Source organism: Mustela lutreola, chromosome X (assembly GCF_030435805.1).
Source record: "Mustela lutreola isolate mMusLut2 chromosome X, mMusLut2.pri, whole genome shotgun sequence".
NCBI lineage: Eukaryota > Metazoa > Chordata > Mammalia > Carnivora > Mustelidae > Mustela > Mustela lutreola.
In genome coordinates, this window is record NC_081308.1 from 117,882,666 (window position 1) to 117,906,853 (window position 24,188).

At 45.3% G+C, this 24,188-nt stretch overlaps 1 protein-coding gene across 4 annotated transcripts in view; it reads right to left on the reverse strand.

Moving 5' to 3' along the window:
• Positions 1 to 24,188, reverse strand: part of ARHGEF6 (Rac/Cdc42 guanine nucleotide exchange factor 6) — a 100,226-nt gene that overhangs the window by 5,709 nt on the left and 70,329 nt on the right. For 2 of the 4 annotated variants that reach the window (XM_059158686.1, XM_059158684.1), the window contains 10 exons: positions 15,246 to 15,384; positions 12,711 to 12,770; positions 10,573 to 10,719; positions 7,803 to 7,889; positions 7,046 to 7,124; positions 6,120 to 6,262; positions 5,078 to 5,203; positions 3,591 to 3,611; positions 2,241 to 2,334; positions 1,097 to 1,186 (listed from right to left, as the gene is read on the reverse strand). In XM_059158686.1, coding sequence (XP_059014669.1) covers positions 1,097 to 1,186; positions 2,241 to 2,334; positions 3,591 to 3,611; positions 5,078 to 5,203; positions 6,120 to 6,262; positions 7,046 to 7,124; positions 7,803 to 7,889; positions 10,573 to 10,719; positions 12,711 to 12,770; positions 15,246 to 15,384 — 986 coding nt within the window. The remainder of the gene's footprint in view (positions 1 to 1,096; positions 1,187 to 2,240; positions 2,335 to 3,590; positions 3,612 to 5,077; positions 5,204 to 6,119; positions 6,263 to 7,045; positions 7,125 to 7,802; positions 7,890 to 10,572; positions 10,720 to 12,710; positions 12,771 to 15,245; positions 15,385 to 24,188) is intronic. The other 2 variants (XM_059158687.1, XM_059158685.1) reach the window with 1 other exon arrangement.

A 24,188-nucleotide genomic window follows, 5' to 3' on the forward strand; every position in this document is an offset into this window, starting at 1 on the left:
TACAGATTGGCGGACGCTGTCAACGTGAAGAGTGCAGGTTCGGGGAGCAGATGAGGTCATGTTTTATATGAGGGATGCTTCTTCTGCTGTCTCCCTGGCACCCTCTCCCTCCTAGTTTTCACAGCCCAAACTGCTTTCTTTCCCTTCCTGCCTCCTCGAAACTTGTTCTCAGAGCTGGGTGTGCCTAAAGCCACAGCCAGGATCTGTCTGTGAAGGGGAACATAGGGCAGTCCTCTCCTCATGGTCAAACATGTCAAAGTGTGACATCAAATGTTCTCCTCGCGCCAGCCCTGGGGGACACATTACTTCGAAGGCATCGGTCAAGGCCATCACCCAAGCCATCCCCACCCCCACTCAAGTGATTGGTCAGTAGCTGTCCAACAGGGAGAGAACTCACTTCTGCAGATCAAAACACCTCACACCAGGTCTCCTGAATGTCTATAATCACGGAAGACAAGACAGACCCGAAGTGGTTCAAGGATCAAGTTCAAGGATCAATCAGGAAACCTCATCTCGCTCTCAGCATGTAGCCTGAAAGGTGCTGGGAGGCTGGGGGGCGGTACCCTTGTACGCTTCCCTGACAGCTCCCTGTAAACTGTGGACATTCCCAACAGCCCCCCTGCTCCTCGCAGCTACATTTCCAGATTTTCAGAGCAACTGTGAAACCCGAGCTGGGTGAAGTGCAGTTCAGTTCACTTAAATATGCAACTGATCAAAGATAGTATTCTGACTTCCTTTCCAAATCTGCCTATGAGAAGAGATTAGCATCAGTTCACAGACACAGGAACTCTCTGGGCTCTTTAATTCCTAACTAGTGCTGCTGAAGGTATCTGTGTACTTCAAAGGAGAAGGACTTTTTGAAAAAAAAAAAAAAATTTTTTTTCATTTCTATCACCTCCAACTTTTTTACTCTTGCATCTGTCTTTCTCTCTGGGTGAAAAGAAGCAGCGGGTAAACAAACCGCCTGGCAGCTCAAAGCACCTTATCGGAAAGATGCAATTCTGCACCAGGTCACCTGCTTTTCACTTTTTTTTTTTTGCAAAGAGGCGCTGAACAGTCAGAAGAGAAAGTGGTTGCGGGGGGTGGGGGGACCTACTTGAGCCGTGGCCTGGCTGCAAGTTCGCACTGGCGCAATAGGCTTCGATCACCCTCAGGATCTGCGCATCTTCTTCCAGAGCGGCGGTACCTGGGGGATTTAAGGGGTAAAGACTTAGCAGAGAGAGATCCGTCTCTAGAACCTCAAAAGGATGCCACGCGCTCGGCTGCTGGGGACCGGCTCCCCCCTCCCCCTGCCCGGAAAGCCTCCTCTGGTGGCTCTCTTTCCATTTTTCTCTTCTGAGGAGACTTCTTCATCATTGGGGGCTTTTACTAGACTCCTAGGAGCCACGATGGCAGCACTGGGCATGGCCCTAGCCTCGGTTCTCCCCTGACACACCACAAACTGCCCCTCCTCCACACTGCCAGGCTTCCCTTCTCTAGGAAGCTTTCCTGCACAGAACTCGCCCACTTTTTCCAACCAGCCAGCAAAGTCATTGATTCTCCCTCCCCTTGCCAAAATCTTCTTGAAGGGACTTGGGGGGGGGGGCGCAGAACCCTGCCAGAGGACTGATGCGTACTCCACGGGGGGCAGGCTGGGCCATGCAGAAGCTGGAGTGTGGCAAAGAGTTCTCCAGAGTGTATTTTTGGCTGAGACACCCTTTGCAATGCATCACTTACTCCTTTACCCGTGCCCCAGAGTACCTCGGTCCCCGCGATCGAGGCAAACGCGCACATAGGGACTGGTCGACTGACGGCGCAGTCCACCTCAGAATCAAGCTGCTTCTACACGGCAGCAGGCTGATTCCTTGGCGAACTGGGAATGTCACTGAGCATTTAACTTCCAGAAGGGTTTCGGCCTTCAGGTCTATTTAGTGTGTCTCGGCAGAGGAAAACATCTTGGGCATCAGAAAATAAGGCGGGGGGCAATGTATCCATAGCATATGGGGCCCTTTAGTGGTTCCCAACCAGGCGAGATGAAATGTCCAAGGTGAAGGTCATAGGGCAGCCGTCTGGCTCAGATCAATGAAATGCAACGGGAGGCAGCTCGTTCAGAAAGCTTAGAGGTGACAGAACCTGAGAGCGTGCACAGTTTTCTGTAACAAGGTGATACCAGAGGACAAACTGCTCTGATCATCTGCCCTCAACAAAATTCTTCTGCTAGCTCATCTGTAACCGACTGTCAAAAGGTATAAAACACGTACTTTTCCGAATCACGTATTCCTCCTCCGACGGCTTTCTTTCCGTCTTTCTTTTGTGAAGAAACTTCTTCATCGTTTTGGGGCTTTTACTAGACTCCTGTAAGGATGGAGGTTTCTTTATGAATTAGAATTCTCCCCCCGAAAACAAATGAAAAAGAGCAAATGAAATTAAACCAAATGGCTCTCTCTTATTTTGACGATCTCCAGAGTGCATCTAAATTTAATAATGCACACAATAAATGGCTCCAATAAGCTCTAAAAGGTAACATAAAACAGAGGCAATGACACTCTCCTCTCAATTGCCAGAGGGACATGTGCCCATCTGTAGAGAAAGTAGTGGGTGTCAATCCTAGGGAAATAACCGTATTCCTAATTTGGTTTAGGGTCCTCACTGATACAGTTTTAAGGGAATTAAATAACAACTATAGTACACACTGCTTTTCAAAGAGCTTCAAAGTGGTATAAATACATTTTCCCTAGCAACAGTCCCCCAAAGAAGAATATTAATTTCCATTTGTCAGATGGGAAAATCAAGGCAGAGGGACTGAATCCTTTCCCTGAAGTTGGAGAGAAAAGCCAAATGAGTGCTCTCTGCATAAATAACTCCGGGTCGGCAGTCACAGGTGCAGACCCAAGCTTAGACATACATATCTGAAGCCGTAGTTAATTTTTTTTTAAGATTTTTATTTATTTATTTGACAGACAGAGATCACAAGTAAGCAGAGAGGCAGGCAGAGAGAGAGGAGGAAGCAGGCTCCCCGCTGAGCAGAGAGCCCGATGTGGGGCTCGATCCCGGGACCCTGAGATCATGACCTGAGCCAAAGGCAGAGGCTTTAACCCACTGAGCCACCCAGGCACCCCTAAAGCCATATTTTTAATTAGGAGATGACAGAGCCACGAATTATTGAGTTTGCCTTTGCCGTCTGAATAACCAGTGCCCATAACCAAGTAAATGGATTAGAATGGCGACCATTCTCCCAATCTCCCATGCGATGCATCTACGTGATGTGTGGATAATCATTGGTACCTTAAAATATATGGAACAAAGAATCTAATTTTTTCCACTCAGCCACAATGACCCACTTAGGCTTGAAAACAGACAGCCATGGAAAACTCGCATATGACAAAAATAACAGGAAAAAGAGCATTAAAACACATACAGCCACACAAGGAAAACAGGCCTTTTTAGGGCGTCTAAGACGTTGTTTTCAAATGTATTTCCCAAGAGCCTGCTTTTTTGAAGAAAGTACTTACATGTCAGATTTGCATCTTCATATTTTAGCCACCAATCAGAACAAGGGACAAAACAAGCAAAAACGTCACTGTAAGCCAAAGATATCGTTCTACCCTTACCTTTAAGATATAAGACATCCTCTAAAGTGAATATGTAAAGAAAGAGAAGATGAGCGTGAGAGGTCGATGGTTATAATGACCAAATCCATTTATCAACAATTCTAAAACAACATTTGAAATGTTAGTGTCATCATCAGTTACACAGAGTGAATATCATTACGTTTCCCACATTAGTCTCAGATGCAAATATCACCATGCAAAAAGCCCAAGGAATACAGTTCCGTGCAGAGTAACAAATACTGAAAGTAACCGAAATACACACTACATAGTAAGGACATATTAATAACTCTCTTCTCCCAGTGGAAACGACATGATCATGCCTTAGGATTAGTTCTGGGAAGGATTAAGTCAACTTAACCCTTCAAGGCTCACTGGCACTTGAACTTAGTGACTGACAATTACAAAATAGCCATCCTTAAAAAGGGGACCCACGTAACTATGAAGTGGCCCTCCTGGTTCATGTAATCGGAGAAGAAAACTGGATGCTTGCGGGTATCACGGGCCAAATTCCAAAGCAAACCTGTGGGACTGTTTCCTCGCCCAATTCTGAACAGAGGTAGGTAATAAGGATTTAGCCTTCTCCTGTCGTGCCCAACTGAAATGATCAAAAAATCCTCCAGTGTCCAAAGATCGTTTTATTTTTACTGCACTCAGGGTTGGAGGCAACAATTCATCGAAATAGCAGCACGGTGTTTGAGATGGAGACAAACTTAAAATTGAGCTGAATCTGTGTCGTGCGTTGAAACACATATTCGATATAGAAATATCTGCTGTCTTTGCCCCCTAATTCCAAGATGCACCTCATAACCCTCACAGACTTACACCTTCACTCGATAAGACCTGGGTAAAGAACAGCTCCTAATAAACGAGGCTCTTCACTGAAAGCTGGAATGATGAGAAACAGCTTAGGGGGGAAAAGTAATAGTCCACATGTCCACAGAGGCCAGTGACTGATACTTCCTGACTGCAACTTTCAGGAAAACATAGAACCTTGAAGTCCCCACACTACCCAAATATCCAATGCCCTCTAAGGTTATTGCCTAGAAGCTTCTGCTTAAAGGACATTCTTTTCATTGAATTCTTTTCCCCTCCCAACTGTAGCAAAAAGTCCAGCCCCTCATAGTTCAGACCCAGGGCCTGGTCCTGTAAGACTTTCCCAGTTTGGCTAAACAGACCAGAATGATCCCAAATGCACAACTGGGTCTGCTTGGGTGGAAATTCAAGTCCAGTGAAGTGGCCCTTGGGTATACACGCCGGACCACGAGAAAGGTGAACCAGAGGCACTCTGGGAGGGCACCTGGGAGCTCAGGCAGTGCACACAAACCCTGCGGATAGTTGATAAATAAGAAATCCCCGAGTCTGACAATTCCCAAGTGATTGACGTGTATGCCATAGCATAATTCTAGCACATTCCCACAGAACTCTTTGTAATGAGCTAGGGAATGAGCTTGTCAGAAGCATTTTATACCATAGGTAGCAAAAATTACCTCTTTATAACCTAGTGCTGCTGACGGTCTAAGTGGAGGTGCAGGTCGCAGACAACTTAAACTCCACGGCTTTATAATCTGAGGAGGCTCCAGGGGTCCTCGGGGCTGTCCAGTAGAGCTAAAAGACTGGGAAAATGTCTGATGAGATGTTGGCAATCTGCCATCTGAACCCGACCTTGGGCCAACACGGCGAGAGAACAGCGCAGTGTCATTGGATCAGCAAAGCCAGCCACAGGAAGGAAAAGGTGGGAACACAAAAGCATCCCGTTTGAGAACTAGCACTTTTCAGTCCAGCTTACGGGGGTCTCTGAGCAACAGCACCCCACTGACTCAACATCCTATGATCCTGTCTTCCCTCTCTCTGCTGGAATTTCACTCAAGCCAGGGGTGGCTTTCCTTTAGAAGAGAGGAAAGCAGAGTTAACCTCGAATGGGTTCAGTCACGTGTTGGGCACTCAACTAGGTGCCAAAAGAGGTTATTTCACCAGAACAACTGAAGACGAACATCAGCAAAGCAAAGAAACTAGCTGGCGACTGACAAAGCCAAGATTTGAACTCAGGTCCAATGCCAAAGCCCTCGTTCTTCGCACCGCAACACGCCGTGCTCGAGACTGGAGTTTTGGCATGGCCAGTATGAGTGTTAACAGAGAACACGGCAATCTTCGCTCTCACTTAACAAGTACGGTAAAATCTCATCGATTCCAATTCCAGGAAGTCCAAATTCATGCTAACTCGGAAGAAGGCAACGCTGGAAGTTTACCCTTGAAGGTGACCTAATGAATGTGGTGGCATAAATGAGATTTGGAGGGGTGGGGAGACCGTTAGGACCATCAAACAGAAGTGCACACCTCTGTCTTAACTTGGGTGGACCCTTGTCCAAAACCAGCCATTGGAATTCATGAGGTTTTATTGTACTTCGAAACCTACAGACATAGACAAGCCGAAGTCTTAGGGCATGCTCGCTACTTCTCGTAAGTCCTCTGCAGGCAGGTCTGACGAGAGCCTCAACAACCCCCATCATACAGCACGAGTGGGCCACTTACGGAATGGGCGCTGCAAGATGACGATGACGTTTTGGATAACGAGCTGCAGGAGGCGGGTCCCCGGATGAGTCGGCATAGCTGCTCCAGCCACTCCTGGAAGTCCTGACTGCTGTTGCAGTGGATGACGATTCTCTCTATGTTACCTGCATCGTCCGACGGGGAGCATTTGGTAATGAGAGACGAGAAGCCTGAGCTCACCTCCTCCATACAGAGACTCAACGCAACTAAGACTCGCACCTAGAGAATAACCCTGTGGAAGCTTCTATGTCAGGAGGAACAGTTCATGAGGTCAGGAAATTAAGTATCTGTATCTGATTTCTAACACTGTCCCTGACTTCTACTGCTTACAGAATCAGAGGAAAGGAGTGTAAAACTTCAAACAAACTCACAGGGCAAAAATTGAAGGCCAGGGCCCATCTCAGCCCGCCGAGAGAATTCTGGACTGCCTCACCGAACTATTCAAAGTTGAAACGGGACCAACATCTAATCTCAGGCTCCCTCCTGGGGAAGAAGTGGGTAAGGCCTGGGGCCATTATCCCAGTGTCAGCCACCGTGCCAAGTCCATACAAAAAAAAATACCACTGTCACATGGAAATCACACAGTCCTGGCAAAAAGGCACCACAGGCCAAAAGGTCAGGCTTGGCATTTTCTTCAGTTTGTGCTTTTATGTCAGTCCATTTTGTTATTTCTGAGTTCTAACAAGCAGCTCTTATGAAAGAAGAGATTGAACCTAATGGCAAAGCCGAGGTTTCCAAATGACCAGGAGACTGTGTTCCATCGCTGGGCCCTAATTACACTCTGCCTTGCCCAGGTAAAACTCACTCAGAGGCTTATCACAGAAAATAATGACATTAATTTACTCAAATTCCATTTCGTCCCAAAAAGGATTTCAAGTAGCTACTTGAAAAAAGAGAAAATTACCTACCTGTGATTTCAAATGTGTTGTCATTCCCTTCGATTTCATCTAATCTAGTCACCACCATTCCCGCTACTGGTATTTTTCCCTATCAAGAAAAGAACATTCCCATTAAGTCTGTGGTTATATGCATCTCTGCTTATGTCTATTAGATTTTTGTGACCCTCTCAAGAATCACTGCTGAATGGGTTGTGTTTTGCTAAAACGCCCTAAACCATATGGTGGGGATTTACAAACAGCTCACTTTTTTCTGACACATTTGCAGGAGAATCTGTCAACAAAGTAAAGATTCCCAAAAAATAAATAAATAAAAATAAAAAAATTTTTTTATGAAAATTAGTAATTGCTACAACAGATAAAAACAGGCAACCGTAACTCACGGCCCCCTCCATATTTGGGGAGCAGGTTGAAGGAAGTTTAACTTCCTAAGGAGTTTCTTCACGACTTGTACTTCAGAACCCCGAATCCGCTTTATAGTTTCTCAGCAGTAATGATGTGAGACGAGCCCGTGAAACTTGGCTGCGAATTTATCCGGTTGCACACTTAACCAGAGCAGTGGACATTGAAGATAAACTCATTACAGCAATATAAAGGTTTCTGATCTAAAGAACATCTGATCTTATAAGCTGTTTAATTACAACAAAGGGTCAGAACATTCTGTGTTCTCTGGCTGGACCTTTTTACGTCACAGTGGAAATACTGCATCTGGATGGAAACCTGTTTTCATTCTGGATCCTGCTATGTGCTTTATATGAAATCTACTAACCTGGTAGATAAAGCCACTCATCCGAGGACTTGCCGATAACATTATCAGGACACTGGAGAATAACAGAAGGTACCGCTCCTCTTTTTCCTAAAGTGAAATGAAACACGCTAAGCGGAGAACAGAAGTTGGGCATTTTATTTGTTAAGAATTTCAGGAGTCCCTAATGTGTAACACAGAGCTTGTGGGAGGCAATGAAACACGAACGGTGACCTTTTAAAAAAGATACCCAACCTCAAGGCACCAAACTGGTTGGATTTTGCTTTGAAAGGAATACAAACCCGTGGTGTATCTCTCTTCTGCCTCTACGTAACAGTGAGATACGAAAAACCATGCTGGTTTCCCGAGTATACACACCTAAGTTGTCATGTGGTTCATGCCAAGGCACGAGGCTCTGGGGTCACAAAATGAAAACGATTTTACTTTGAAAAGGAGCAAAACAGAAGGGGTTTCCAGGTGACAGGAAGTTTCCTATGCTCTAGCATGTGTCTCAAATTCTTATTCATAAAATTACTTTTAACCGGTAAGAACAAGAGAACTATCATACCCATGTAACGTGAAAAAGTAAATACTTTCTGAAAACAGCACAAAACGAAATTTCACACAGGAGGGCTTCTCCGAACCCCTTAAACAGAGAGGCGATTAGCAGGTGCAAAAACACCAGCCGGTTTGCTCTAATAATCCTTATGCACTACTACTTCCTTGCACTTGAGAAGGGCAGTCCTTCGGGGCTCACTCTTCTAGTAAGTTCTCTGCAGCCTCTCACATCTTTCTATTGCCTGGTTTCCTTCTATAGACACTTCATTTCTTCCTTCTCCTTCTAGCAGCCTTTCCTGCTTATCTGTTTCTTCCCTTTTGCCTTTACCATCCGCCCACCTCCTGACCTGACGGGCCTCCACGGGCCCCCAAGGCTCCTTCTTCATCACACAGGCCCGCCTCGTGCTATTCACAGATGCTGTGGTTTTTACGACTGAGGGTCTGGGCCAACCCCGCGTGGACCAAGTCTACGAGCACCATTTTCCCCCACAGCGTTTGCTCACTTCGTGTCTCTGTCACGTTCCGGTAATTCTTGTCACATTTCGAGCCTATTCTGGTGATCAATGATCAGGACTCACGGAAGGCTCCGAGGATGATGAGCCCTTTTGTAGCCACAGAGTGTTTCTGATGAAGCTACAGGCTGTGTTTAGACATGACCCCGTTGCACACTTAGTAAACTACAGGACGGCGTAAAAGCAACTTTCATACGCACCGAGGGACTGACACCTTGATGGGACTCACTTCGCTGAACTGCCGGCTTCGTGGCGGGGCTCTGGAAGCAGACCTCCAGCACCTCCCAAGTACGCCAGGGCCCTGTGCCTCGACATTCTCTTGCCAAATTACTTGCTGCCTTATTTTTCTCCCCATTGATTCCTCCCTGACTGGGGCCCCACTGCCCTCTCGAAGTCATCAATAACTGCCTTCTGGTGAAATCCATTGGCTTCTTCTTGGTCTCCACACTCCTTGACCTCTGAACCTTCGGCCACACTCAGCGGGCTGACCGCCTTCCACCGCCCTTCCCTCCCGGGGTTTCCATGACAACACGGTCCCCCAGTCCCCTCCGGCCGGCCCTTCCTCCTCCCTTCAACCTAGAGGCTCATCCCAAAGGTGTGAAAGACTAACAGTTGGACTCCGGGTCCCATCAGCCCTCCCCAGGGTATCTGCGTCTTGAATGAGATTGCTTGTTAACTCCCAGTCATGAATCTCTGACAGAGACCTGTCAGGGGCTATAGGGACATGTTTTGGGACAAGAACGGCAATTCTAACACCCGATAAATCATACCAGGTGACACAAGCAACCTTCCTCCCCTACTCTGCCCCCTTCCTAAAAGACGTAATCCATCTTCAGCCTCCCGTGCTTCTCTCTGGGTGTTTGCTTCCTAGGAAGGCACATCTGTCAGGGACATCCAAGCCTCTGCCTCCAGCTCTGCCCACCCACCCACCTTCCTCTGCTGCTGTAACAGCCGCCTACAAGACCACCCCCGCCCGGGGACCTACAGCTGGTTACCTGCAGGTGAACGCGTCTAAGAGGACCTCTGTCATCTCCAGCCCACGGGTCCCTGCTCCCTCTCCGCCCTTCGCGGGGTGGACGGGGGTCCTTCTCACTTCGCAGCCCAGCTGGTCCTTCTGTGGCCAGCCCCCTCCCCTCTGGATTATGTATCATCGACACCCCCTTCGTGGCATTTCTATACAACTTGACCCTCTAGCAGGCCCCGCCCCCTCCACGGCCCACTGGGTGGACCTGAATGGCTACTCCCCGCCGCCTGGGGCTCTCAAAAGCCGCCTCTCGTCTCACCCCAACTCCTTCCTTCTCCCAGCATGCCTCCTCTGCTGCTTACCTACCTCGGCACAAGGCCACGCTCCTGTTCTCTCCGGAGCTAAGAACGGCCTCTCCTTCATGGGATCCCCGCCTTTTCTCTTCATGGCCCCCCTCCTCCGGTGCTAGCTCCATAAGGTCTGCTCGCTCTCCCCCCCTCTGAACGTCTGTGCAATGCACCGTGAAGACCGCACACCCTACGCTGACGCCCTGGGTCTGGTAGCGCCCGTCCACCTGTTTCCAAGACAGTCCTTAAAGGCAAGGATCATCGCACCTTCTCTACCTACCAGAGTGCCGGGCAAGGAAGGACTGCTCAGTTTCTTGGAACGTTCAAGCACTTGACCTTGATGGAAGGCCAAATCAAAGGGGGAAAAAAAAAGAAAGGTGGAAGCAAGGGCATTGGGGTTTGAGATGTCTTACCTCGCATGTTCCATACTGCACCATTACTTGGGACATAAACAGCACATTTCCCAAGGTTTTAATACTCTCTCCTTCCCAGGCCTGGATAGGCTCAGAAAGTATTTGCAACTCCAGCTGTTTTCTCTTTCTTAGATCTTGGCACTGCCCCTACAGAACCAAAGGAGAACACAATGGAACAGGAATTCCCACAAAACAGACCAAAATCCAGACCAAAGTGAGATGAAGCTTTGGACTTTCAGATTTCCACCGAGTCCCTATTCCTCAGCTGGACAGAAAGATCCACTATCCTAACTCTCTAACCAAATGTTTTGTGAGAAAGAGCTACTTTTGCCAAAAGATGAAGATAGTGTGGTAGCAGGGGCCATGCATTTATCTCATGTACGAGCGATTTCATTTACTGTGGCACAGCCCTATACTTTAGGGACTAGCAGGAGACTGGGGTGGGGGTAACATACTAAGTTAATTTTCATTCCTAAGAGAACTGTGAAAAAGAGATACAACTGAATTTTACACATACAAACTGGAAATACAAGCCCGGAAACAATATGTGGGATATGAATACGTGTGAAGTTATTTCTTAGGGTATCATTCCAAGTTGAATATGAAAATGAGCATATGGTTAGTTATGTTACTGTTTCCAAATAAATGTCATCGTTTTGGGGGGGGTGTTTTCTATAAAATCTCTGCTGTCCCTTTCAGCTACGTGGAAACTGGAAGACATCGGTTCACTCTGCACACATTTCTGAAGCATCTGTACTGGGGAACTGGTCAGAAAGAAAGAGTATTCGTTCAAAAAGGAATGTTACATTCGCTATAGGACAAAATAAAGGGGACACAAAGAGTGGTAAATGCCAAAGGTTTCAGTGGGCTGTTCGTTTCGGTCGAGTCATGTAACTGTTTCCGACCTGTGGCAACAGCAATTTTTTAAAAAATATTTTTAAAGACTTTTTATTTGTTTATTTGACACAGAGAGAGAGACATCAAGAAAGAGAACACAAGGAGGGGGAGTGGGAGAGGGAGAAGCAGGCTTCCTGCTGAGCAGGGAGCCCGATGTGGGGCTCGATCCCAGGACCCCAGCATTGTGACCTGAGCCCCCAAGGCAGACGCTTAAGACTGAACTAAGTTCCGTAGGCGCCCTGACAATAGCAATTTTAACCTAATACCTTATTCTGGTTTTCGACTTGCTGTTTACCTGTGGTCACGCCAGGCACTGATCTTGCGACAGCAATAAAAATGAGGCGACGGTGAATGTCGCATCACAAGTTTATAGCAAGAATCCTAACTAACCACGGATCCCAACCACTTGGAATGCCATGGAAATGTCTACAATAAAGCTCAACTTGGGATGCCTGGGTGGCACAGTTGGTTAAGCATCCAGCTCTGGGTTTTGGCTCAGGTCATGATCTCAGGGTCGTGAGATCGAGTCCCGCATCTGACTTCATGCTCAGTGCGGTCTGCTTGAGGTTCTCTCTCATCTTCCCTCTGGCCCTCCCGCCTGTGCTCGCTCACTCTCAAACAAATAAAAAGATCTTTAAAAAAATGAAGCTAAACCCTATCAATCGCCCAGTAAACTCTATCTCTTCTCCTAAAATGCCACCAAGTGGTTTTACATCAGTGGGTTCAAGGAGACATTAACCATCAGGCTCAAGATGTAAGATTACAGGGAGCTCTGATAGCAATCTCTATAAAGCAATTGGATCTTAGTAGGTTTTCTCCTTTTATATTTGATGCAGGATTTCTTTTTCATATGCAAAGAATAAACTCACACCTTTCGGCATAGATAGATGAATCCAGTACTGACGCTGATCAGCGAATGACAAGCTACACAGACATAAGGTGAACGACATGGGGGTAAAGACAAAGAGACAAAAGGAAACCCCCCACCTACACAGCAATGCTTAATGTGGCAGAGACTTCAAATATGAGCTCTTTATGCCCTCAGCCTGGCAACCTTTCATAGGTAAGCCTGATTTTTTGGAAGACAAAATTAAATGAAGCAATCACTGCGATACTGTCACTGAAGCTTATTGTTTCCACTCTACAGACCTTTGCATGAGGAAATAAACGTTCCACCCAAGTCACTTTTTTAGGAACAAAGCATACAAAATGGAGAATGAGAATGTGAGAGCATCGCCTACCATGAGCGTTTTGAAGGCTATGATTGCTTTCAGAATATCCTGGTGATCCGGATGTGTGTCCTAGTAAAGGAATACATTGTAAAATCAGTATCAAAGGAGAACAGATCAGCTGTGGTCAGGGGTCAGGGGTGGCAGGAGGGTGTGGCCGCCGGGAGACAGCAAATCTGAGGGGATGATGGAACCGTCCTGTATCTCCATCGCGGCAATGGTAACAGGAATCTACACGCGTGATAAAAGCCAAAGGAAGGAAGTCCATTTTACTGGAGGCTAATTTAAATATCACTTGAGCACTTGGCATCTCAGCGCCTCCAATGACCAGGTGACCAAGAAACAAAGACAGCTTTTGGCACATCAAGGACTTGGCAACGACATCGTTCATGTGGTTCCGGAGACTTTAGAGAATAACTAATCAGCAGTTGGGCGCAGGGGAGGCATCATCAGGCCATGTTGTTAATACATGGTAAGAGGTGGGAACCGAGTGGTGCGTAGAGAAAAATCAATCCCATCTCGTTTCCTAAAATGCCGGCACTCTCCCTCAGCAGGCTCAGCATGGCAGACGGGATCGAACTGGCAGGTCTCGTACCACTGTGCTATCTACGATCCGCGGTCCCGTGGTGCTAACGACCCTGGCAAGTGGGCAGGTTCAAGAGCGGCTTTGAGGACTGCTCCTGAAGGGAAAGGGGAGATTTCTGGGGAGGCTACAGACCTGACGTGGGGCCAGATGTCCACCTCACCTCTGGGATTCAGCTGGGTTAATGGAAGGACAAAATCTGCTGCTCCACCGGCCTTCAGTAAGAAAACACAGAGCCGACAGCCCCAGGTCTGGAGAGAGCATCTCACCGGGTGGCGAGCCGGCGCCTGAGGCTGCGAGTTAGCTGATGGTGGGAAGCAGAAGGCAGCCAAAGGCAGGTGAGCAGCAGCAACTCAAGGAAGCCCAAGACAGAGGACCCAGGCAGTGGGCCGGCGGAGGGGGGGGGGGGGGGCGCTGGGGATTCTTCGCCTCAAACTGAGGGTGCATTAGTACTCCAGCATTGAGCAGTAACAGAAACAGAGGCCACTGGTTTCTGGATTTTTGCGATAAGCAAGGAGGGGCAAACCTCAAACGGTCCGGCAAACTGCTTTAGCTTTTGGAAAGGCATCCAGAGGTCAACACCTTCCCAAGCCCTAACTGAAATTTCATGCCGGCAGGCTTTACTCATTAGCTCCCCACTGCCTCTAGCTTTCCGGCAGGTCAAATAACCTGAGAATGTGGTTTTGCTTTCAATCCTTCCAAATGCTGACAAGACCGGCAGCGTGCAACCTTTCTCTTTAAAGATAATCAAACCCTTTAAAACCTCAAAACCTTTCCCCAGACACAGGAAGAGCAACTAGGGTAAATGCAGCCTCCCTCAGAGAGCCCTCCTCTCCTACCCACACCTCAAACACCCATGCTCGATGGCGTGAGGATGATTCTAGAAGCTATCCCTGTTGCTTGGTTTTTAATGAAAGGATCTGGCCTCTTGCTGAAACAGTATTCCATGATCAGGCCTCACTGCAAATCTTAGTATTCAGAAAAGATTACAGCTATGCCACAGCTGTTGCCAATCAACTCTTAAGTTGATAAACACAAATGTGAGGGAACGTTGATGCTGGCCTAAGGATACACAGACAGATAAACTAACCCTGGACCCATTTTCGAATCTTTAAGGAAATTCCAGAATGTTCCAGCATAATCCAGAGTCAGAAAGCTCAATGATTGAGATATTTATCCCCGTCTATAGTGAAAGTGGTATTTATATTTTCTGGTGTTTTGCTTTATCTCCCCAGATCAGGTGGTTCATATACCAGAACAGCAGACGATCTTGGTCAATTTTGACTGAACCACCATCTACAGAGGAGGAAAACCCAAGTCAACTTGAGAGAAGCAGTAGCAGCGAGGCTGGGAGGGAGAATGATCATGAACATTTAGTAGTGAAGGACGAGGACCTTTCGGTTGCAAGATGAATAAATTCTGGGGCTCTAACATGCAGCACGGTGGTTCTAGTCTATAGTGCCGTATTGTACTTGAAATTCACTGACAGTATATCTGAAGTGTTCTCATCATAAAAAAAAAAATTAATGACTCCGTAAGGTGATGGAGGTGCGAATTAACTTGCTCATGATAATGATCTCATAATCTCTACGTATATTAAGCCACCCCACTGTACACTTAAAAAAACCACATTGTACAACCTACACATACGCAGTTTTTATTTATACCCGAATAAAAGTGGAAAAAATAAAGAAGTAAAAATAATAATGAATACTATTATGCTGAAAAGAAATAAAATTTTCTTTAAAAATTTAAAAAAAAAAGAAGTAAAAATAAGAAAACCTTCGGGAGGGGGCGGGGAAAGAAGGTCCCCTTTTTACTTCCCTGCATTAAGGAGGAAGCTAGATGCCCAGCAGGAGGAAAATGGGAAACCAAGGCTTTTCCTGAATTCCTCAGTGAGGTTAGTCTGGAGGAAGACTGGCTGCTTCCTTCAGAGCAGAGGCCCATACCTTGCCTTGCCTTACCTCCATGTGCCGTTCCAACTCCTGCAAGAGAGTAACGTACTTTTCCAGTCGCATGAACGGTTTGCTGAGGCTGGTTGTTAAAATGAGGATCCCTGGGCTGGATGCACCTTGGCTTTCCATGAACTGTTCCAGATCATCACTAGCAAAAGAATGACCATGGTCTCGTTAACTGCTTCGTGTTCCAAGTACAGAACTAGCAACCAGACACTGTTTTCCTGTGTTTCGCACAATATGAATCCAAAGAGAAATCAAGTTTCATTAATCCAAATAGTGTCTGATTCACCTCAACTCCATTCAGTAAACCTTTACTCAGCCTAGCACTGGGGCTCCTGCCGTGAGCCACTCTGCTCACCCAACAATCACTTACTGACAGCTACTAAGTAACAGGGGTACAGCTGGGGATACAGCCATGAACAAAACAAAACCCCTGCCCCTAAGGAGTCTGCCCCCACGGACATGGGACATACAGTCTATCAGATGGTGTCAACGTATGGTTTTAGTCACTTCAAACATTCTACTTATTGGCTGGTCAGTTGCCAAGGCCAGAACTCACTGCACAGCCCCTATCACCGGGCACCCACTTGTAATGTTCAGAATCAAGTTCAAAACTCAGATAGCTGCACGTGTGTGTGACTAATCACCAAGTCACTTAGCCTGGGATCTGAAACCAGTGCAGCACGCTATACAGACAGTCCCAGAAGGCGGCAACTTGGTTAAAAGAAAAAGACTATTGGTATGTTACGAACTCTGCCCTGTAAGCGTGAGCTTTTTCTTTCTGCCTTTTTGCACCATCTGGATGGTCTCCTTTACAGCGACGTGATACTGAGTCCTGGGGCTATAAGATCATTTTAATATTCATTTGTGCAAAATAAAACTAAATAAGGACCCCCGCCTACGGGACGGCATGTTCTGAAACTTTGGCTTCTGACTTGGCCCCTTCTGCCTCCTTGCTTGCGCGTACACGTCCCATCAGCGAATGGAAAGGGATAAACTTGAGACTGATCCAGATCCCCGGCTTCTTTTGGCTTCCCAGCCGTCCTGCAGACCGCTGCTCTGACCCTGTCACTTTCTGCTCAGGAACCCCTGATTTCCCGCAAACTCGAGCCTGTGCTTTCTAGCCTCCCACGGGTCCCACCCATCTCTCTCCTCAGTCTGTGTTCACGAACCCTCTACGACAAAATGACTGACTTATTCTCCCTAGAAGACAGCTCAGGCAGGGCAGTGCCCAACCACGGCGTGCTGCAATCAGTGGTGAAATGTGTTCAAAGAAACTTGTCACCAGCAGTAAAACACTGGGGGGTGGGGTGGGCGTGGGGATGGGGTGGATTGCGTTACCCCTCTTCGTGGACACACGCCCTCCTTGGGCTTTTGAGAGTGGGAGAAGAAGGGATGGGTTTCAGCTAATGCCCCGGGGACCCAGAGCCACGCAGGGTCATGTATGCCAGAGGGAAAACGGGCTGGGAATCACTGCCTTCACGGAAGCAGGGTCACCTCTGAGTGGTCAAGCCTGAAAAGCCACGCGGGGGGTTGTATCCATTTTTGCCAACTTGCCCCAGAAGCTCCTGGGAGGATGGAGTGCCCTGGACCTGGAGTCATAAAACAGGGCTGGGGACCCTGGATCATGTTCGTTACCTGGCGTCAGCTGACTCATCTGTAAAACAGAAATTAAACCTACTTCCCACTAAGATTCTGAAGATTCACCATTGGGGTCTGTTTCACGGTGAGCGTAAGGTTTTCACATGCATTTAATCCTCTTTAATATGCGCAACAGCCCTTCAACCCAGGTGTTATCCTCATTTTACAGATGAAAAAGCTGAGACTCAGGAAGAGTGAGTAATCTGAAGTAAATGGCTGAGTTGGGGTTCAAGCCCCGGTCTGAAGTCAAACCCTCCGGTCTTTCCATGACACCACATGCCCCTGTGTTAGAAAAGTATTTTGTAAACTTTAAAGTAGTTTGTAAATGCATTTGTATTACTATATTACTGTGCCAAGGCAAATACCTTGCTAAAATCACATCTTTAGAAACTACCATTAAGCTGTGATTTCCAGCTTAATGGAAACCCAATTGATGTTAAATTTCCAACCAGGAGCATAAAGTGCACAAAGAGGTTTAAAAATTCATTGCATATAAAATATAATTAAGAAAATAACTTGAATTTGGAGAGTGCATTTGAGTAGAAATGTAATTTAGAGAAAATCACTTTCCTAATTTCTTTTCAATTTGGTAAACAAGTCTTATATTTTCTTTTCATGACTAAATAAGTCCCCCGTCCTCAATGTTCTCCTCTAATTGATAAAAGGCTTGTGACAATTAAAAGCAAATACTAACATGTACTCTGTTATTACTTTCCATGCAGCATTTTAACTTTTAGGCTTGCTGAATATTATGAAAGAGGTTTTTCTTTTAATTTTTCAATTTAATATGAGTTCATCGGCTACTGGGAGGAAATGAACATTTTACTGTGCAACAGAAGAATAAAACTGTCTTTAAAAAGCTGCTGCCCATTACAATAACTAGATCCTGCAAGACTCATTTTACTAAGCCAAATAAACTTAGTCCACAAATTAATGTCATTATACAAAAATGTTAAGACTCAAATTTATGGGCGCCTGGGTAGCTCAGTGGGTTAAGCTCAGGTCATGATCTCGGGGTCCAGGGATCGAGTCCCGCATCGGGCTCTCTGCTCAGCAGGGAGCCTGCTTCCCTCTCTTTCTCTCTCTCTGCCTGCCTCTCTGTCTACTTGTAGTCTCTCTCTGTCAAATAAATAAATAAAATCTTAAAAAAAAAAAAAGACTCAAATTTATATTGTACCGAAGAACAAGCTAAACGTGGTTTTTAGTTCTACACAGCCTGTTGGAAATGTCAATGGGTTCAGGCTTGTTTTTCAAGCTTCACATGTTCTGTACGAGTGATGTGACACAAGAGAAGCAGTTGTCAATGTATCAGTGTTGTCTTAGACTCAACAAAACCTTGATCTCACAGAACGCAGAGTGAATGGGGCTCTGGGATGCTCTGGCTTGGGCTGGAAGGCCCCAGAAAACTATCTTACCTTCTGATATCTCTACAGAGCTCATAACCATATCATATAAGAGTGTTTCTGTGGAACCTCTGCCTAGATTTCTACTCTGAATGATGAGAACAGCTGGAAAAGGATCAGATATTCCCTCACAACACACCCACACCCTCCTGCTCACCCCCCTTTCATGGAAATCACTGGAAAGGGGGAAGTGAGGCCCAAGGAGCTTTTTCACTCACCTAGTCCCTGCTCCCTGGGAAGAGACTCTCATTCCCATCACTTTTTATTTGTGATCGGTTTCACTCACTCCCTTCCCTGGTTCCTCAAAGGCACAGACAGAACCGAACCCAGTCTCAGAATGTTCCCTAGGTTCCTAGTCCCCGAAGCAAGTACATAACACAACTCTGGGTTTTTCTCGAAGTCTTCATTGCTGACAACAGGGTAAACAGAGTGACAGCTAACAAGAGGAAAAGGGCACAGTGGTGACACAGTGGTGTCTGTCATTGCAATGGAGACAGAAGTACAGTTCAGACCTGTCTGAGGGCTCACTCTCCCCTCTCTCGCTCTCTCTTTCAATCCGGGTCCCTTTCCCTCATGAAAAGGAGAGGAGCCATACCAAAGCACAGGAGAGAAGTGGGTATTTTTGTAAGGGAGAGCTTATTCCCAGGAAGAAACAAGAGCTACAGTAAGAAGCCTGAAGGGGAAAGAGAGGGGAAATCCCAAAAGACCTCAGCCAGGGGTTAACAAAAGACTGGGGCCGTCATTCAAATATATGTAAATATGGGGACACATCAAAGTTGGGGTCGGCTTCTATACCCATATTCAGATAATATGTTACTGCATTTTTAACAAGGTGCCAACACACGCCATGAATTTTAAAGCTGTAGCTCTTGGCCGAATGGCAGGCGCATCACTGGTATGATACTGCCACCTGCAGGCTGCAGGGGAGAAGTTCAACTGACTGGCCTGCTCTGCCGGGAGTGATTTTCCAGTGTCTAATCACCAACGGATGTGGCCGGGAAAGAACAGAAATCCACTCATGTCCTTGTTTCAGCTGACACCTTGATCAAAAACGGGAATCTAAGGGTGCCTGGGGGCTCAGTCGGTTAAGTGTCCGACTTGATTTCGGCTCAGGAGATGGAGGCCCACATTGGGCTTAATGCTCAGCCGTGAGTGCTAAAGTTTCTGTTTCTCTCTCTCTCTCACTCCCTCTGCCCCTCATCCCCACTCACCTTCTCTCTCTCCAAGTAAATCAATATTTTTTTAAAAAGATAATAAAACAGGACTTTAGACTGAAATTTCTGTAAATTTCATTCGACTATGCCTTGCCTCTACTAGGCGGCATGAATCACAAGACGGCTGTAACAGAGTTGAGATTATATTAGAAGCACATCTGGGGGAAACCCCCAAGCACTTCAATTTAATTTTTACCCCTTACATGCAAATTAAAGGTGAGACCAAAATTCAGTTCTATCATCTCAAGGGATACTGTAAGACTCTCAAAAAACATCACTAACCAAAATGATATGATAATGATATGATAAATGATATGATAATATCCCCCAAAGTCGAGAACCTCTAGATTAACTTGAAATCATAACGTTTGAAGGAATCTGAACTGTTACTTATAAAATTAAATTCCTAACGTGGGTATATATAATCAGTGACGTTTGGACGCGCAGAGTTAAAACAGAAACTTCTCTGAACACTACACAAGTCTGCTCCTGGAGGCACACCATTTCTTTCTGGAATTGTTGTTCTCAGATTAAAAGGATAAGAGGGGGAAATCTCTTTATATTGTTACTAAGAAATTTGCTTTTATACACACAGGATGTTTACGTATCCACCACAGAAGAATGCTTCTGGATCATTTCTGCTTCTTTACTGAAGATAAGTAGTAAAGGATGAAAAGATTCCTAGAAATGATAAAACCAAATTCAGGACTGCGGTTCCCTGTGGCATGGGAGGGAGGAGCAGGAACTAGGAGAGCACACACGGGTCTCCAACTGCAGCGGACTTTGTTTCTTACGCTGATTGGTGGCCACCTGGGGGGACTTGATTTTATCTGTTTTTTTGTCTGCTGGAAATACCGCATACCTTTCTCCTAAAGAGCAACTAGGAACTGGAAGCCCATGAATAAAGGTAGAAATAAGGAGTGTTAACAACTACCTTGTGCTAGCTGCTGGTTCCTCTGTACACATTATCTCATTTAATTCCTACACCTGAAAAAGCCAATTCCTGGCCAGTGTGGCTGAGAGGTCAGAGGCTCCCTTCTCTACTCAGCACCCCAACCCCCTAACACACACATAGGGAGGAGGCTCAACCCCAGGCAGGCTGGAAACACTGGGGCCCAATACTCTCACCCCACTCACTTGTTGGGCAGAGCTTCTGTGCTGGGAGAGGCAAGCAGAGAAGACTAGAGGCCAGCCAGCACAAAGATTTTGCCCAAGGAGGAAGGCAGCCTATAGGACCAGAGAGTTCTGAAGCTCTCCCCCAGAGGAACTGGTTTTAGTTGAGAAAGAGTGTGGGGAGGGATATCTGGCTGGCTCCATGGGTAGATCATGTGACTCTTGATGGGAGGGGAGGGGGGCGGGTCAGGAGCTTGAGCCCCACACTGGGGGTAGAGCCTATTTTAAAAAAAAAAAAAAAAAGGAAAAAAAATGTGGGGGAAACCCAAACCTAAAGGCTCTTGCAAGAACAAGGAAGATTTTGGTGGTGAGTAAATGAGAGGTTGCTGGCAGTTCCTCTTAATTAAGAGCAGGAATCTAAATCCTGGGCCAGTTAGGTGGTGAGAGAGACCCAAAGAGACAGCCAAGAAGGGTCAAAACAAGCATCGAAGACCAGTCTCAAAAACTACCCCTGCCCAGGGATGCCTGGGTGGCGCAGTCATTAAGCGTCTGCCTTCGGCGGGTCCTGGGATCAAGCTCTGCATCGGGCTCCCACCTCATGGGGGAGCCTGCTTCTCCCTCTCCCACTCCCCCTGCTTGTGTTCCCTCTCTCACCGTGTCTCTCTCTGTCAAATAAATAAATAAAATTAAAAAAAAAAAAAAAAACTACACCTGCCTGAACGTCATTGGGTCAGATGACAGATCATTTATGCCCCTAGAGAATGGTCAGAAACATGAGCGCAATCAGCTGGAAATTAGCAGAGCTGGCAGTGGGAGGATACGCGGAATTGGCGCAGACAGCTCAGCAGGAAACTCGGGGAAACATGGGCAAAGAGATGTAAAAGGGATTGTTTGGGGCGCCTGAGTGGCTCAGTGGGTTAAGCCTCTGCCTTCAGCTCAGGTCATGATCTCGGGGGCGTCCTGGGATCAATCCCTGCATCAGGCTCTCTGCTCAGCGGGGAGCCTGCTTCCTCCTCTCTCTCTGCCTACTTGTGATCCTTCTTTGTCAAATAAATAAATAAAATCTTTTAAAAAAATAACAAAAGGAAACTATGCCTAAAGAATTAATGGAAGCTACAATGACAGTCTCACCAGAGAGTATTAGTAGAGAAATTACAGGAGAAAAAAAAAAAAAAAAAAGAACCAAATGGAAATTCCAGGGATAAAAAGTACAATAACTGAAATTTTAAAATTTGCTGGTAGAGTAGGTGTGAACTGGCAAAAGAATCAGTGACTTTAATGATAGAGTCATAGAGCTAATGTAATCTGAGAAAACAGAGGGGGGGTGAGATGAATAAAGAAAAATGAATCCATTTCAGACTGAAAACTTCCTAAACTTGAGGAAAATGCTAATGTACATAACCAAAAAGCTCAATGAATGCCAGGTAGGAGAGATACAAGAAGATTCATGTACAAATTATAGTAAAGATGCTGAGAGACAAAAACAAAAAGAAAATCTGAAAATGAGAATGAGAAAAACAGCTCATCGTGGGCTAGGGAACCTGAAGAAGATTATAACCACTAATTTCTCCTCAGAGTTAATAAGGGTGCAGAGGTAGTGAAATGACATATTCAAGGTAAAGAAACAAACTGCCCACCAAGAATTCTATATTCATCCAAACTGTCTTTCAAAAATGTAGGTGGGAAGAAAACATTCCCCAATAAACACATAGTAAGTAAGAATGTTAATGGAACAGATCCTTGTTCACCTTTCCTCTCTCAGTTTCATTAATACACATAAAATTACATAAAATAATATTTATAGCAACATTACTGGGTTTGTAGCATAGACATGTAATACATATCATAGTAGCCCCAAAAAGGGAAGAAGATACAAAGCTACACTAGCAGGAACAGTATATCTCACTAGAATTAAATCAGTGTGAATATAAAGGAGATGCTGATAAGTTAAGATAATATATATATATCTTATATGTCTTCCATATATTTTATATATATGTGTATGTATGTATATAGATCTAGATACACACACACACACACACACACACACACATACACACATATACATATATGGAAAGTCTCATTGCAATTGCCAAAAAACGAATTAAAAAAAATCATTGAAAGACTTCTGGTTTCAGCTCTAACATGTAAAGAGTTTGGAGGGCATCATTATTATTCTCACAAGAAAAAACACTGAACTATCTGAAAATCGATGACTTTCCTTAGATCCACTGGGAATTGAGATCACAGGGAAAACCATGCCCCCCCCCCAAATCTGGAAGGACCAGTAAATATTGAGAATTAAAACAGAGATCCGCTTCCTTAAAAGAGAAGCCACTGGAGCCAGTAACTAGTAGCAACACTCAAATGCTAATTTTGATGAATTTTAAGAGTCTAAGTGTGGACTAGCTAGACAGTTAAAAACTCCCAGTGACCCAGTCTTGGGATCCCAATACTTTTGTGGGTTTTGCATCCACAAGCCCACTCAAGTTCTGCTGGTGAAAATCGAGAAAAATCCCCTTGCGTACTTTTCTTATACTTAAAATTTGTTTAGGAGGGTAGATCTCATGCTATTTATATTTTTTGCCACAATAAAAATAAAAGGGAAAATTCTTCTGGGTGGCTCTGTGGGTTATGAGTCTGACTCTTGATCTCAGCTTGGGTCTTGATCTCAGGGTCATGAGTTGAAGCCCCACACTGGGCTTCATGCACAGACTGCAGCCTACTTAAAAGAAAAAAAAAGTGGAGGGAGAAATAATACTTCCTCAGACAAACAAAAACTGAGGGAAATTTTCACTAGTAGACCACCTCTGCAAAAATTGTTAAAAGAAGTTCTTCAGAGAAAAGGAAACTTAGATCTACATAAAAAAGGAAGAGTGTCAGAGAATACTACATACAAGTGAAAGAAAACCTTTCTTTTTTCTGAGTCTTAATGGATCTAAGAGATAACTATTCAAAGTAATAGACAATATATTGGGTTATTTTACCTTATGGATAAATTAAATGAATGAGAAAAATGTTTTAAGAGGTAAGGGGGAATTGAGAATACTGTTCTAAGGTACCTAGGCTACCTATGGAATGAAAGTGTTAATGTAAAAGTGCTGTTAGATTAGTTATAAATGGTTATTATAAACTCTAGGGAACCCACTAAAGTTTTTCCAGAAGTATAATATGCTAAGAGAGAAGACAAAATGAAATCATATAAAATATTTCACTCAAACCAGAGAAGTCAGTGAAAGGGGGGTAGTAAAGAAACAAAGAACAAGTACAATGAAAACAAAAAACAGTTATAAACATGGTAAACATGAATGCAACTATATCAATAACCACTTTAAACATAAATGGTCTCGATATGCCAATTAAAAGACAGAGACCGTCAGAGTGGATTAAAAAACAAGACTCAACTGTAGATTGTATGTAAGATATTGATAGAATGAGTAAAAGGAAAAGGATACAAAAGATACATTTAAAAATAGCTGGATTAGCTATATTAATTTCAGAAAAACCTGACATCAGAACAAGGAAAATTATCAGGGATAAAGAGGGAGCATTATGTTCCAGGCTCTTGGATTGGAAAA